This window comes from Haliotis rufescens, unplaced genomic scaffold (assembly GCF_023055435.1).
Source record: "Haliotis rufescens isolate VD_foot unplaced genomic scaffold, xgHalRufe1.0.p SCAF_13, whole genome shotgun sequence".
NCBI classification, from domain to species: Eukaryota; Metazoa; Mollusca; class Gastropoda; order Lepetellida; family Haliotidae; genus Haliotis; species Haliotis rufescens.
Genome location: NW_025963813.1, coordinates 32,653,545 through 32,670,226, shown reverse-complemented (window position 1 = coordinate 32,670,226; position 16,682 = coordinate 32,653,545). Strand labels below are relative to the sequence as shown.

General features: G+C 43.3%; 1 protein-coding gene across 1 annotated transcript in view; it reads left to right on the top strand.

The window, feature by feature from the left end:
* The window catches only part of LOC124118163, a 101,982-nt gene that overhangs the window by 24,777 nt on the left and 60,523 nt on the right, over positions 1-16,682 (top strand). The window contains exons 22-39 of the mRNA XM_048394677.1: positions 360-545; positions 1,132-1,317; positions 2,107-2,292; positions 2,884-3,069; positions 3,961-4,146; positions 5,162-5,347; positions 6,728-6,913; positions 7,624-7,809; positions 8,171-8,356; positions 8,953-9,138; positions 9,441-9,626; positions 10,487-10,672; positions 13,042-13,227; positions 13,335-13,520; positions 13,937-14,122; positions 14,279-14,464; positions 15,569-15,754; positions 16,325-16,510. Coding sequence (XP_048250634.1) covers positions 360-545; positions 1,132-1,317; positions 2,107-2,292; positions 2,884-3,069; positions 3,961-4,146; positions 5,162-5,347; positions 6,728-6,913; positions 7,624-7,809; positions 8,171-8,356; positions 8,953-9,138; positions 9,441-9,626; positions 10,487-10,672; positions 13,042-13,227; positions 13,335-13,520; positions 13,937-14,122; positions 14,279-14,464; positions 15,569-15,754; positions 16,325-16,510 — 3,348 coding nt within the window. The remainder of the gene's footprint in view (positions 1-359; positions 546-1,131; positions 1,318-2,106; positions 2,293-2,883; positions 3,070-3,960; positions 4,147-5,161; positions 5,348-6,727; positions 6,914-7,623; positions 7,810-8,170; positions 8,357-8,952; positions 9,139-9,440; positions 9,627-10,486; positions 10,673-13,041; positions 13,228-13,334; positions 13,521-13,936; positions 14,123-14,278; positions 14,465-15,568; positions 15,755-16,324; positions 16,511-16,682) is intronic.

The following is a 16,682-nucleotide window of genomic DNA, read 5'->3' as shown; positions in this document are numbered from 1 at the left end:
TTGGGAGACTGGATTGAGAGACTGGATTGAGAGACTGGATTGAGAGACTGGATGGGGAGACTGGATGGGGAGACTGGATGGGTAGACTGGATGGGTAGACTGGAAGGGTAGACTGGAAGGGTAGACTGGAAGGGTAGACTGGAAGGGGAGACTGGAAGGGGAGACTGGAAGGGGAGACTGGAAGGGGAGACTGGAAGGGTAGACTGGATGGGGAGACTGGATGGGGAGACTGGATGGGGAGACTGGATGGGGAGACTGGATGGGGAGACTGGATGGGGAGACTGGATGGGGAGACTGGATGGGGAGACTGGAGTGTGGAGACGGCGTCAACAATTAACCCTGTGCATACTTAATTTCAGACTGTGATCTTGCTTGTAAGAATGGAGGTACCTTGGACGGGGCAAGATGTCAGTGTAGGTGCAGCGGTGGCCACCGAGGTCAGGATTGCAGCAAGCCTCCATGCAAGACCGCCTGCGTCAGTGGGAAGGTCAACCAGGAGACCTGTGCTTGCGAGTGTCAAAAAGGCTGGAGTGGCCCTTCCTGTGGTAAGATAAAGGCAAATAGGTGGGGTGGCCTAGTACTGAATCTGTTGGCCCGTCACTTCGAAGACCCGTTTTGCTTTCACCCACATTTCCCACGATATGTGGAGCCCATTTGTGACACCTGGTTTTAACTGTTGTCAATAACAGAATACGATTCGATGACTTAGATTCTTCGAACCCATTGGCTAAAACTGACATATTTTGTAACAACCGCATACATTCATGGAAAATGAATGCCTAAGCCAAATCGAGAGAAACCATCCGCCCCATCCATGGGCACGGAGAAACATCTGATGGGTTCGAATCCCTGTGCGCCCTGATTGTTTTATCAGCATTATATCCGTGAACGGCTTTCCCTATATAAGAGCTACATTTGGGACTTTCCTCTCACATCAAACTGGGGGCGGTCGGGTAGCCTAGTGGTTAAAACGTTCGCTCGTCATGCCGAAGACCTGGGTTCGATTCCCCACATGTGTGAAGCCCATTTGTGGTGTCCCCCCGCCATGATATTGCTGGAATATCGCTAAAAGCTGCGTGAGGCCATAATCACTCACTCACATAAGTTAACACGCGATAACTGCTGTTCCAGACTGCAGCCTAACCTGCGCCAACGGTGGCACGGTGGACGGGGCGCAGTGTGACTGCAGCTGTGTCGGGGGCTTCAGGGGGCTGGACTGCAGTAAGCCACCTTGTCAGACCAAGTGTATCAATGGCAAGGTCAACCAGGAGAACTGTGCTTGCTTGTGCACAGAAGGCTGGAGTGGTTCTTCTTGCGGTGAGTTTGCCAGTTGTGTTCATTGGGAACTGGCATCACGCTAGGCACAAAGATTTTGGATGCTATAGTATTGACTGTAGAACGAAATGATTTAGTCATTTTCGTAAACTTTAGAATGTATGAATGTACATAATCCTTTCGCCAGGTTAATATATATGTTTGTGAATGCATTTGGCACCTAAGAGATGTTAAAATACTGCAAACGAATCTTGGCTTTTCGTGTTTGCTTCCCAATGCTAAAGACAACCCAATTACTGTAGCGTTACCGAAGGAGAGAAAATGAACATCTCTCCCTTGAAGATCGGTTAGAATTGATCTTTAGTAACCGATTCTTGTCCCAAGAGGCACTGACAGGAATGATGCGGTCTGGTAGCCTTGTGGTGAAAATGTTCGCTCGTCACACCGAAGATCCGGGTTCGATTCCCCACACGGGTACAATGTCTGAAGCCGATTTCTGGTGTCCCCCACCGTGATATTGCTGCAATATTGCTAAAAGCGGCGTAAAACCATACTCACTCATGGTATCCAACTTGCGCCAGACGATACTTGTGATGTAAACCATTGAATTGTCTTGTTCTGCATTCCGCCATCATATAGCAGGAAAGCAGTGTTAAACATCCGTGTGGATTCTGGGTCAGAATAGTTTCTCGAATAGGCGCGGTAGTTAGGCTGCATTCTGCTGATTGTGTCACTGCATCCATCATCCCAATGACGTGTTCAAGCACTGATAGAATGGAGGGTAAGATTTCTTTGAGCAGATTACTCATGTTGATGGACACGACTTTTCAGAATGCAGTCTCAAATGCAAGAATGGAGGCAAACTGGATGGAGATGCATGTCAATGCACATGCGTGGACGGTTACAAAGGTTCTGATTGCAGCAAGCCTCCGTGCAAGACGGCATGTGTCAACGGGAAGGTCAACCAGGAGACCTGTGCCTGCGAGTGTACTGCTGGGTGGAGTGGTCCCAAGTGTGGTACGTACCAATAGCTAAAGTGGTTATGTGACAGATCTTTCGAAACGTATACTAAAAACCCCATTCTTGGTTTATTGAAGATAAAACAATCATTTACAGTAGACTACGGTTATAACGAACTCAGAGGGACCACTTTTTTTAGTTCGTAATAACCGTAGTTCGTTATAAGCATATATACAGCATGTATACAACAAATGGCCGGGACTTAAACATAAGTTCGTAATATCGGTCAGTTCCTTATATGTGACATATAATGAACATGTGGATGTAATACAACGTGAGTTGTTGCGATAGCATTAATCCTGTCTGTTTAACGCCGCACATAGCAATATTCCGGGTTTATGACGGTGGTCTGAAAATAATCGAGTCTGGAGGAGACAATGCAGTGATTGACATTATGAGCATCGATCCACGCAATTGAGATACAATGACATGCATCAACCAAGTCAGCGAGCCTGACCATCCGATCCCGTTAGTCGCCTCTTACAATCATTGTTTGCTTAAGACATATTCTACCCGGAATCTTCACGGGTGGGAGAGTATAAAGCGCATTAGGTAATCCTCTACTTGACTCTTGAACACTTTTTGCAGATTGCAGCCTGAAGTGTGCCAATGGAGGAAGTTTGCAGAAAGACACGTGTCAGTGTACATGCATTGGGGGCTATCGCGGTGCAGACTGCGAGACGTCACCGTGTACCACTGTATGTGTTAATGGCAAGGTGAACCAGAAGAACTGCGCCTGTGAATGTACCGAGGGCTGGACTGGTCCCAAGTGCGGTGAGTACAGTATCTGTCACTATCAGGGGCCAGCTTGAGGGAGTCCCTTATTGTTTGTATGTGAGCATGCGCATGGGTACATGAGGGCTGACGTAGATTGTATGATTGTGTAAGTTAGATGGTTGCGGATGCATGTTTTAAGGTGTGATTATAGATACACGGGAGGACTAGGGGTTGGGGGACCGGGTGTGCCAATACTGATGTCATATTTTTAAAACTCGTGTTTCCTTTTAATTTTATGTTTCACGCATTTTAATTTATTGTGTCATAGGTCATACTGGATGGACTTTGCACACGAACTACGTAGCAATTTTTATGCTGTACAATGCGTGACACTAATAATAAATTCTTCAATTGAGATTCGTTAACATGAAACAATTAATGTGACTATGCGTGCCTACTGTAAATGATATCACATTTAGAAGTGATACATAAAACAAATTGTCAGCTTAAGTCACCTGAAGGAACTCCGAAAAGGTATGTTCCTCGCAATAAAGCAGTTGACATCGATACCCGATGATAGTGGTAGGGCGTCCACCCGGAGAGCGAAAGGTCCGGGGTTCGATCCCCGTCATAACAAAAGACGTTAAAACATGGTCCTCGTTGTTACCCTGTCTGGCGCTCGGCATTAAGGGGCTAAAACAAAGACTCGTCGGCATGGAGTCAATATACTGTGTCTAAGTGGGTATTCATGTTAAACTGCGGCATGGTATCTCAGTGGGCTTGCACTATAAATCGGCATTAGTCGGGACTAGTACAAGCCGCTACACACACGTGTGCATGCTACAGAAGTGCAATAATCTTTGAACGCGACGTTAACCCCTATTTCACCTCATCTCGCCTGATACTGCGAGCATATGGCTACAACTCACTCACTCTCCTGTATTTTAGATTGTAATCTGAAATGTCAGAATGGCGGCACGCTGGATCAAGCCAAGTGTCGGTGCGCGTGTGCCGGTGGGTACCGTGGCGCTGTCTGCAGCCTGCCGCCTTGTACGACCCCGTGTATCAACGGCAAGGTCAACCAGGAGAACTGCGCTTGTGAATGCAGCCAAGGGTGGAGTGGACCCAAGTGTGGTACGTACATTGTAATTCCATTTTGTTCTTGAAGGTTCATCTATCTTTGTTAATAACGAATGTTTCAAAAATCAACTCTGAACATATTCAAATTTAAGTGATATTTTTTACTTGTTTGCTGGACTCTTTTATGTTGAATTGTGAGTGAGTTCAAATTTAAAGTCGCATCGGCATTATTTTATCCATATAGCGACGTTGAATTGTGATAAACTAGTCAGTTGTGCCTTCTCAAGTCTGTGGCTCATCTTTTGGTGGGAAAGAAACATCTGTAATTTCGTTACTTTTTTCGATTTTTGAAAATCATCTCTATATTACAATATAACAAGAGTATTAAATACTGCTCGATGTTCCTGCGAGGAAATTAAGTCGATGTGAGCTTATAATGTATTATCTTTCAACCATCACCTGTTATTAACAGTGTTCGAAATACCTGCCTGCCCGACCGTCCGAGACGGGTTGATTTCAACTCGGGCTGCCAGATTTTCAAATCCCCCTGCCCGACGGTCGGGTTATATTTCATATGTGAAAATATTCTAAATATTTACCGATGATAAGCATTAATTCACATGTAAAGATGAATGATAAAATGTAACCAAAAAGAAACCCCGTTAGCTTATCCTGAGAAACATATGATTATAGTGGGCAGGCAGGTTTTGGTCAGGGCTGGCAAGTATTTCAGCTAGCCAGTCCTGTGGTCTGGCTGAAACTTTGGGGAGTTTCATACCCTGTTGTTATTCTCAATAATACAAAGGCAAATTTACATAACCTTATCAACGTATAGGTTTGAACAGGTCTGGGTGAGTAATTATGCAGTATAAAATTCCCGTTATCGATACTGGCTCGCTTGTATTAGTAATATTCCACAAGGAGATTCAGATATAATGGGGGCCTTTTTACCCCTCGTCATTGACACCGTCTCGTTTTTAGTTTAAAAATTGCTAAATGCTCTACAACATTTAATGTTATCTGTGGGTAATTTGAGAAAAGTGAAGAATTTATTTGTACATGTTTTCAGATTGTAATCTAAAGTGCTTGAACGGAGGATCGTTGCAGTCGTTCACCTGTGAATGCAAATGTGTTGGTGGCTACCGGGGAGCCGACTGTGGTTTACCACCATGCAAGCCAGGCTGTGTCAATGGCAAGGTCAACCAGACGGATTGTGCTTGCAAGTGTTCGGAGGGCTGGACAGGGTCCAAATGCGGTAAGTCGCCTTTCCAACCTTGATATAACACATCAACGCCAGAGAATAACCAGTCTCGATTATCTCACGAAAGAGGACCGCCTCCGTGGTGTAGTGGTAGAGCATCCGCCCGGAGAGCGGAAGGTCCGGGGTTCGATCCCCGGCCGCGTCATACCAAAAGACGTTTAAAGATGGTACTTGTTGTTACCCTGTCTGGCGCTCGGCATTAAGGGGATAAAAACAAGGACTGGTCGGCTCGGAGTCAGTATCCTGTGTCCGAGTGGGGTATTCATGTTAAACTGCGGCATGGTATCTCAGTGTGCTAGCACTATAAATCGGCATCAGTCCGGTCTAGCACGCACGCACGCACGCACGTACGCACGCACGCACATGCACGTCGCTATATAAGTGCAATAATCTTGGACGTGACGTTAAACCCCATTTCACCTCACCTCACGAAAGAGATTCCATTGACTGTGACGATTATGTGAATGGATCACTGAAAGTCGGTGACAACACCGGGTGTTCGTGAAAGGTATAAACATGTCCTGCTCACATGGTTTGTTGTTTAACGCCGCACTCCGCGATGTTCCAGCTATATGACGGCGGTCTGTAAATAATCGAGTCTGGACCAGACAATCATGTGATTGATATGATCATCGATCTACGCAGCTAAAGGTTATGATTACAAAGTGTAATTCTTGAGTAATCGGCAAATGTTCACTGTTTGGGTGGTAATGTCTGTTGTGCTATTTATTTCAACTGGACCATATAGTGAACAAAAACAGTTTTTGGGATGTTCTGTAGTGGATACTGAGCACACAACTTCGCAAAATAAATCCTTAAATAATCCCGAACCTTTTTTAGATCAGTATATTTCATCAGTTTCAATATTCCTTTTAGCTGCACGTAATTATCAAACTTTAAATAGGATTGGGTGGCACAAGTACTGAACCCGTGATCGTTGGTTCGAATCCTAGAGTCAACAGATAACGTTTCCTGGTTTGGACACATCATGATGTAGCCGAAACAAAAGTATTTAAATCGGCGTTAAAACAGATTACTGAGGTGTTGGTTGTTTGCTCACGCCTTCATATCAGTCAGATATGTGTAACTTGTGTACCACCAGGGGAACCTGACATTTTGGTAGAATAGGTCTTCCGCAACCCATGCTTGTCCGAACAAGCGACTATGCTTGTCGTAAGAGGCGACGAAAGGGATCGGGTGGTCAGGCTCGCTGACTTGGTTGAAGCATGTCATCATCCCAATTGCGTGGATCGATGCTCATGATATCAATCACTGGATTGTCTGGTCCAGTCTCGATTATTTACAGACCGCCGTCAACTAGGTAGAATATTGCTGAGTGCAGCATAAAACCAACCAACCAACCCTTTGCTTCAGACTGCAGTCTTAAATGCGCCAATGGAGGGGCCTTGGACAAGGAGAAGTGTGAATGTGCCTGTGCTGGTGGTTACCGAGGTGCCGACTGTACACTCCCCCCGTGTAAGACGGACTGTGTCAACGGGAAGGTCAACCAGAAGAACTGTGCCTGCGAGTGTACTGAAGGATGGACTGGTGCCAAGTGTGGCAAGTCTTTCTTATTCCATTAAAATTACTTTTCAAAGTACGCATAGAAAACACATGATCTGCGTTTGCTCGAACTGAATATGTATGACTATGGTGGACTTCGTTTTGGCATTCGTAACATGTCAGTATTAGCTAACAGCTACATTTTGTATAAGCCTATATTCCACAAAATTGCCAAGTGGTCACCTGTCACACTTTTTGCAGAGTTGTCTACCCTTTCAGCCTGATTGTGAATCTTTACTTTTCAACACTGGATATTCCAAGTCTTGTTCAGTACGTTAGCAAGAATCACGTCTACCTGTCAATGGTGGCTTTCGTTCCACCTTTAGCCAAAAACACCTTGTCATATAACTGAAATACTGTTAAGCACAACTGACACCGAACCCACGTGCATTTTATAAACAACATCGGCGATGGTTGTCCTTGGTTGACAATGGTGGAATTCAGTGGATAATACTTGGCTCATAGGCAACATCTGTTTTACCTGGTTGATTGTTGCCTTCTAAAGTCTTATGTTGGAATGGAGTGATTTGTTTGTGATACTTGCCAAACATATTCAGATTGCAAACTAAAATACGCTAATGGAGGTATCTTAGACCAGGAGAAATCACCGTTGCATGTAATGCTCAGTGAAATCTGTTTCGGCAGATAATCGAGTCATTTTCTTGCGTTAACATTTTGTATTTAATTGATATTATATATATATACAGACTGTCAACTAACATGCAACAATAACGGGACGCTGGACAGCGACAAGTGCGAATGCACGTGTACTGGTGGCTACCGAGGAGCCGACTGTAGTCTCCCCCCATGTAAGACAGTCTGTGTCAATGGAAAGGTCAACCAGAAGAATTGTGCCTGCGAGTGTACCGAAGGCTGGAGTGGTGCCAAGTGTGGTGAGTTATAACATATAAAAGATCCTTCATCCTGTATCAGTGGCAGTGGGGTAGCCTAGTAGTTAAAGTGTTTGCTCGTCATGACGAAGATCCGGGTTCGATTCCCCACATGGGTACAATGTGTGAAGCCCATTTCTGGTGTCCCCCGCCGTGATATTGCTGGAATATTGCTAAAAGCGGCGTAAAACCATACTCACTGATCCTGTTTCAAGACAATCTATTGTACTTGTCGGCATGTCCTTGGTGTCTCCCGTAGTCTTATGTGAACATGCGTTTTTCAAACGGAACATTGTTAAATCTCAAGTAATAAGCAAGAGCAAAAAATTATATTGTGCATGTGTGTCATTACCATGTTTTTTAGATTGCGGTCGCAAGTGCGGCAATAATGGCACCTTGAATGCGGACAAATGTGAATGCACGTGTGTTGGTGGTCACCGCGGTGCCAACTGTACCAAGCCTCCCTGTACGACGGCATGTGTCAATGGCAAGCTCAACCAGGAGAACTGTGACTGCGAGTGTACAGCCGGGTGGAGTGGTCCCAAGTGCGGTAGGTTTCTTGTGGTTTCAACAGAACCACAACTATATACTTGCATATCGTTCGTTAATGTATGTTACATGCAGGTAATAACTTACATTCTGATAAACAACGCATTTTGACAGTTTTGTTATTTGAGCATATTTTAATGGTATGTCTGCACCACGCTTGTGATTGTTTCACGAAAATTGTAAGTGAGTACTCCCTCATTATTCAGTACTTGGCCTTGGTCTGTCGTATTGGGGCGGTGGGGTAGTGTAGTGATTATAACGCTCCCTCGTCAGGCCGAAGCCCATTTCCTCAATACCACCCCACCTCTATCCCTACAATATTGCTTGAATATTGCTAAAGAGGCGTAAAACTTTACTCCCTCACTCTTGTTCTCGGGGCGGTCGGGTGGCCTAATGGTTAAAGCGTTCGCTCATCATGCCGAAGACCCGGGTTCGATTCCAGACATGGGTACAATGTGTGAAGCCCATTTGTGGTGTCCTCCGCCGTGATATTGCTGGAATATTACTAGAAAACGGCGTAATACTATACTCCCTCACTATTGTCCTCGCTATAAACAGCGTTAAAGCCCAAACACTAGTTCCTGTTTCCGAATCCAGATTGCAGCCTTACCTGTGCCAATGGAGGAACCTTGGATAAAATCAACTGTCGGTGCGCTTGTGCCGGTGGCTACCGTGGTTCCGATTGTTCCAAGCCTCCGTGCAAAACCGAGTGTGTCAATGGGAAAATCAATCAGGAGAATTGTGCTTGCGAGTGTACCAAAGGATGGAGTGGCCCAAAGTGCGGTGAGTTGATTCAGTTTGAGACCCGTGAAGATCCGGGAAGGTGTTCATGATCAGCAACTCTATGCTTGTGGCAAGAGGCGACTAACGGGATCGGGTGGTCAGGCTCGCTGACTTGTTTGATGCATGTCATCGTATCCCAAATGCGTGGATCGATGCCCATGATGTCAATCACTGGATTGTCTGGTCCAGACTCCATTATTTACAGACTGCCGTCATATAGCTGGAATATTGCTGAGTGCGGCGTTAAACAACAAACATGTTAATGTCACAATGGTTGTTGACTACGAGTACTTGTGTTCCAGATTGTGATCTGCAGTGTGACAATGGCGGCAGTTTGAACAAAGAAACGTGCAAATGTACATGTGCCGGTGGATACCGAGGTGCAGACTGTACACAAGATCCATGCACCACAGTATGTGTCAACGGCAAGGTCAACCAGGCGAACTGCGCCTGCGAATGCACGACAGGCTGGACTGGTCCAAAATGCGGTATGCAAATTGAAGCTTACGTGTGCATTGGTTTTGATCTGCATGTATGTACCTTTTCTAATGTAACGATTTTGAGTGACCTGTAAAACTCCATACATGCTGTGTCGGTTGCGATTAGATATGGGGGCACGGGTGGCCCAGTCGTCGAAGGCGCCGCAATTCGCTGTGCAGAGTAGTCCCTTGGGCACACAAGAAACCTATGATTGTGGGTTCGAATCGAGCTTCGTCCCGATTATGTTTCAAAGTTTGTCAGCACCATACCGTGCTCGTGGGTTTCACGGAAGTGGTAAACGTCTGAGACCTGCATCACTTCGGGCTTTTCCCCCACATTAAGCTAACACACCGTAATACAACTGGAATACTGTGAAAAGCAGCGTTTAACCCAACTCACTGCGTTCGGATATTAGTTACTTTGAATGACTTTCGTTTTAATTTCAACCAAATCAAAAAATGCGCTATCACGGGATTCTGGTGCATCACTGGGTTCTTTAGTCCACCGGCGTCGGGAAGGAGTACTAATGCGAGATGTTTGGCAATATATACTACTCAAAACAAGTTAAGGAACACCCACAATTGGAAGGCTGTGTGTTGCAAGACCAACCAGCCATGATAGAGTAACTGTAGTCACATAAAAAAAGTGGGTATTCTTAAACTTCTTTTGAGTAGTATACATTTACATGATTTGAGTGGCGGGCGTTACCGGTACAGCAGCACAAGTTTACCCTTTTCGCGAAGACCTGTCATCATTCGGTGATCTATTGGTATATTTTTCATCACTTTTATGCATGTTACGCATAATTAACTGTTTCGGCAGATAATCGAGGCATTTTCTAACGTTAACATTTTGTATTTGATATTAGACTGTCAACTAACATGCAAAAATAACGGGACGCTGGACAGTGCCAAATGTGAATGCACGTGTGCTGGTGGTCACCGAGGTGCCGACTGCAGCAAGCCCCCGTGTACGACGGCATGTGTCAACGGGAAGGTCAACCAGGAGAACTGTGCCTGCGAGTGTACGGAAGGCTGGAGTGGCCCCAAGTGTGGTATGTAGTTCTTCATTCTTGTTGATACACATTTCAAACGATCCAAACCTGAAGGCGACTTCGCAGGGACAACATAACTTTGCAAACACAATTTGGCACACTAAAAATCTGTTTTCGCACAACATATGTTGATACTTAGCTCCTTCAGCTCTCTCGAATGCCAACGCAATTCTTGCAGCCGATGTAAGATAATATAGTTACTAGTATATCAACGAAATGCCTGATTTGTAAGAAGCGACCAGCGTATATATGTTTGACAACCCTAACAGTCCGAGGACGGCGAGGTTTTGGTCAAAAATGCATTTATTTTTTTTCCCTGCCACGAAATGGGAGGGTGCTGCAGGACGGAGTGTGTCCGTCCGTTTCTCAAAGGGGACAAATTCTGAAACTATTTAAGTCTGAGAAATGAAATTTTACAGTTACTGATCTTGATGCAAAATGAGTTCGAAAATTGGAGTTATGGCCTTGATGTTGTTTTACTTGGTGCAGAGTGTCTGCAATGGGCACAAGTTTTCTCAAACTACCGAAAGTTACATGATTGAAGCTCTGCAAGCTTATCTAAGAGATACATGTAAATTTGTTCTATGAATTATGTTTTTCCCACAGAAGGGGCCTTTTGTTAATTTCACATTTAATATTTTTTTCCTGATGCCATAAAGCGGCCCAAATGACTTAATGCTTTATAAGACTCTTTTTGTGCTTAGTTTATAATTCACTACTATATGAACAAACAAAAATCTAACATGCCCCATGGCGGGGATAGTGATAATGCTGTTTTCTTGTTTAATGTATTTCTCATCTTAATGTTTCGATTTTACTAAATATACACATACACGCATTACTGTTCCGACTTATAAATGCCTCTCAATGACAAACCTGATCACTTGTAACAGTTATTTAATATGAGTTTCGATCGCTTCTCTTTATACAAGTTCTGTTTGTCATGAATGTTGAAGTGTTATGTGACCGATGCACAATGCATTTAACGCTTGTTATTTGCACAATTTGCAACCAGCTCATACCACAAAGTATGACTGATTAAATAGACTGAAATTTCAGTAACAATGTCTTTAGTTGATCTTGTTATTTGTGCAATTTTCAAGCAACTAGCATAAAGTGATACTGAATTTACTCTAACGAAATAGTCAATGTTTGTGCAGTTTGCAAGCACCTCGTCACAAAAGGAAACAAAACCGAATATGAAATTTATCAACATGTTTATGTTCAGTGAGGACAAACATGGCAAATGACTTGAAGTTTTATGAAAGTTAGGATTTAAGCATGATGTTGACGTGAAAACAATGCATTCTTAATACATTTCCCGACATAGATGTTTGCCCACATGGGATATATGAATTTATTTTAGTTTTGTATACAATCTGACAAACTAATACTATCAATAAGAAAATCTATCATCGCTTGTGAAGTTCACTAACATGTCACCAGCTGGAATTTGTCACAGATGAACACGGATTCTAACCAAGCCAGGTCGTCTTTGACATAGAATTCATGGACTGTTTGAGGGACTTCCCACAGAAATGATTAAATCCAAAATCCTGAAGTCATACTATCTAAATGGTGTTCACTAATCACTGCCAGATTCCTCTAATAGTTAACTGTTAACTCTATTACCCCAAACCACCAATACTCAGTATGGTCATTGGTTAATTGTAAAAATCACAAACAAATAAGATCCTGTCTACAAGGTCGCCTCCGATGATTTTCAGTCAGACAACATGAGTCTATATGCATTTCCAATATCCTGTTATAAATAGTGGTATATGATAGAAAACGCATTCTGAATAGACATCTATAGTCCTCCACTAAACTTTACTAATTCTTAAGAATCAATCATTTGATATCGAAACATTTCAATTGTTTGAAATAATTGAAAACATTATGCTTCTGACTGTGTCCGACATTATAATTACATTGTTGCAAGGTGTTTAGTAGTGTGCCCATCGTTTTAATTTTTAAAAAATGGTTTTGCTGGTGTTACTGCAAAAAATATATATTCTCCAGACAAAATGACGTTCGCACGAAGACCTGGGTTCGATTCCGACATGTGAAGCCCATTTTCTGGTGTTCCCCACCGTGATATTGTTGGAATATTGCTGAAGGCGACATAAAATCATTCTTACTTGCCAAGTCCTGTTGATACACAATGATACGAGGTCTACCTTGGACATTTATCCTGCCATCGCCAACAGTTTGCTCTATTGTCTATTAGTGACTCTGGCATTAAATCCAGTTACTGGATGAAGAAATCGGTTTTGTAACTTGCCCTGCAAACTTTTGAACCTTAATTACGTGCACAAATGCTGGTTAGAATCGAACACCTAGTACAATATAATTTCTATGTTTTGTAGACTGTAGCCTGAAGTGCCAGAACGAAGGAACCTTGGACAACGCTGCCTGCAAATGTGCATGTGCTGGAGGTTATCGTGGGCCTGACTGCAGTAAGCCTCCCTGCACAACGGAATGTGTCAACGGAAAGGTCAGCCAAGAGAACTGTGCTTGCGAGTGTAACGAAGGATGGACCGGCCCAACGTGTGGTGCGTTTATTTATTATAATTTATATTTAACTATCGACTGAAATGTTGAAGGCTGATAATGGATGAAACAAATTAACGCGCTAACTGTTTTTACTTCGCCCTTTCAGCCTGTAATTTGAAATGTCAGAATGGCGGAACGCTGGATCAAGCCAAGTGTCGGTGCGCGTGTGCCGGTGGGTACCGCGGCGCTGTCTGCAGCCTGCCGCCTTGTACGACCCCGTGTATCAACGGCAAGGTCAACCAGGAGAACTGTGCTTGTGAATGCAGCCAGGGATGGAGTGGACCAAAGTGTGGTAAGTACATTGTAATTTGATATGGTTCTTGGAGGTTCACTTGCCTTTAAATTAATGTGAATAACAAATGTTTCAAAGAAAAACTGTACATCTTCAAATTTAAAGTGAAAATGTTTACTTGTTTCCAGGACAATTGTGTACTATTATATTAGCTTCGTGGAGCTGATCATTCTGATACTTCAGGGGCGGTTGGGTAGCCTAATGGTTTAAGCGTTCGCTCGCCACGCCAAAGACCCAGGCTAGAATCCCCACATGGGTAAATTGTGTGAAGTCCATTTCTGGTCTGCCCCTACGTGATATAACCTGAATACTGCTAAAATCGGCGTACAACCATACTCGCTCAACAATAGTACTATTGCTTGCAAAAATGAAAAGTTAAATCTGTATATAGAACAGTTTCAATGCTTGCATTTTAGACTGCAGTCTTAAATGCGCCAACGATGGTACTTTGGACAAAGACAGCTGTACATGTACCTGCGCGGGTGGATATCGAGGAGCCGACTGTACGCAACCCCCTTGCAAGACAGAGTGCATCAATGGAAAGGTCAGCCAGAAAAACTGTGCTTGCGAGTGTACCAAAGGATGGTATGGTCCTAAATGTGGTGAGTTGGATGGTGGGTTCTTCTAAAAGTTTGATACTTCTACGGAAGCAATTTCCGGGAAATGACTTCAATGTGCCGATTTTTTTCACGTTGCTGAATGGCAATATGACCTTTATTCGCTTTTTAATATACAATCAATATTGTCCATATTTACAGACTGCAGTCTTGTGTGTCAGAACGGAGGCACTTTAAACACCGAGAATTGTCAGTGTGCATGTACTGGCGGTTATCGGGGAAATGATTGTGGTCTTCCACCATGCAAGACGGATTGTGTTAATGGCAAGGTCAACCAGAAGAACTGTGTGTGCGAGTGTGCAGAAGGCTGGAATGGTCCGAAATGCGGTTAGTTTTTAAAAGCATATTTATTCATATTTTGAACTTTCCTCCAGGTCTTTACCAAATGTTACAAAAACATTTACAGCTTATTCGTTAATGTCGATGTCATTTGTATAACATGGTGACACTTACTGCCAGTGATATATTTTTAACTTCTTTGGTCTTAATGTAAGCTTAATGGAAAGCTGCACCTGCCCGGAGACCGGAAGGTCATTGGTTTGATGCCCTGGCCATACAAAAAGGCGGGGTGTGGGGTGGGTTGATATTTTCATTAAAACGAGGGTGATATCCTCAGTAAAACCAGCGTGATAAGCTCAGTAAAACTGGCATGATATCCTCATTAAACGCAGAGCTTAACCCAGAAATTAGTACGTTGATAACTACATTGCCAAATCAGATGACCAAAACCAATGAATACTTAAGAAATTATATTGAAACGCATAAGGTTGTAAATCATCAAATGCAATTCAATGGATCAAATTTGCACCAATACCTAACTGATCCCATGTGTATGTACTCACAAATGTTCAGAGTGCCATCTTCAAATGTCTTGAATTCACCTTCTGCAAGTCAGCCTAAGTGGAAACCGTCACATTACAAAACTGCGCAAGGATCAAGTCTCATGTTCGGCCACAATATCATTCTACATTTTACGCGCAATTGTTATACTTTTTTTTAAAGATTTGATACATTTGATACATTTGTTTATTCGCTTTTTTCGTGTTTTTCATCGGTTCCCTTTCAAATTGAGTTGAATTTTATACTTCTTTCAATACACAGTCGTCTGTGAGACGAGTGTCAACGATCCATATTGACGCATTCTCGTTTTGTCCCTTATACTTTCATAAATAACGTGGTCTGAAATATCTTTTACAGTTAATTCATAACAATTGATAGTGTTGCGTAGCTGTCCACAAAGCGATCTTAAGCGCTACGACTGGCACAATGCCTATAACAATGACTTATGATCGTCAGTGCAAGGAAGTCTTGCTGGAACACGACCATCAAATTGTGGTAGCTGCCTAGTTTCAAAACTTCTCCAGGAACAGCCGATTATTTCGTCAACTATTATGTTGTGAAACAGTTATGAAAATTACTAAACTGCTACAGATTGCAACCTCAAATGTTTGAATGGTGGAACCTTGGACAAAGACAACTGCACGTGCGCATGTGCGGGTGGCTATCGGGGAAAGGATTGTAGCAGGCCTCCATGCACGACAACCTGCGTCAATGGCAAAGTGGACCAGGAGACCTGTGCTTGCAAGTGTACAGAAGGCTGGACTGGGCCAAAGTGTGGTGAGTTCAGGTTTCCAGCCAAATACTCGAAGTGACCCGAGGGATGGAAAAGCAAGGGTATTCAAAACAGACCAATATATGTGTTTATACCTTCAGAGGAACAGTTTTGGAGTATATGCTAACTTCAACAGGTGAATGAATGTTAGATGCAGAAAACATAAATGTACATATAAGATGACAAAGGTAGAACTTGACAAAGAAGCCAACAGTTAATTGGCGCTGATTGGTGATTAGCAATGGCCAAATGGAAAGCAGCCTGATTAGTCTTGATGGGGAGATAATGCATCAGATATATGGTGGCACAGATTAATTAATTAAATCAGTAGTGAAGCACTGCTAATTAACACTCCTGCCTTCCATTTATCTATTGGTTATTACCTGCCCGTGCTAATTGAACTATGTAAGCATATACTCCGAAACGTTGTTCCACAATATAAAGAAGTTGACATTAATATATTCTCATGTGCTTCACTTCTAAATGCCATTCAAAGAATTGATTATTGTGTCAAAAGGAAGGCTGCATCTTTTTGATTATGTACTGAAAATTAAATGATGTGAATTTGCCGTTAGATTGCGGGAGGAAGTGCGGCAATAATGGCACCTTGAATGCAGACAAATGTGAATGTACGTGTGTTGGTGGTTATCGTGGTGCCGACTGTACCAAGCCTCCCTGTACGACGGCATGTGTCAATGGCAAGGTCAACCAGGAGAACTGTGACTGCGAATGTACATCCGGGTGGAGTGGTCCCAAGTGCGGTAGGTCTTAAATACTCTATCGAAAACCTTGCAAAATGACGTTTAGTAGGAGATAAGAGCATGACACTATTTTATGGCTGGCTCTACTGCAAGCACTTGATAAAGATGTTTTAGATAAAGTATGTATCTGTAAATATGAGGTAGGTAACGTAACATAATAGTGCAATGGCGT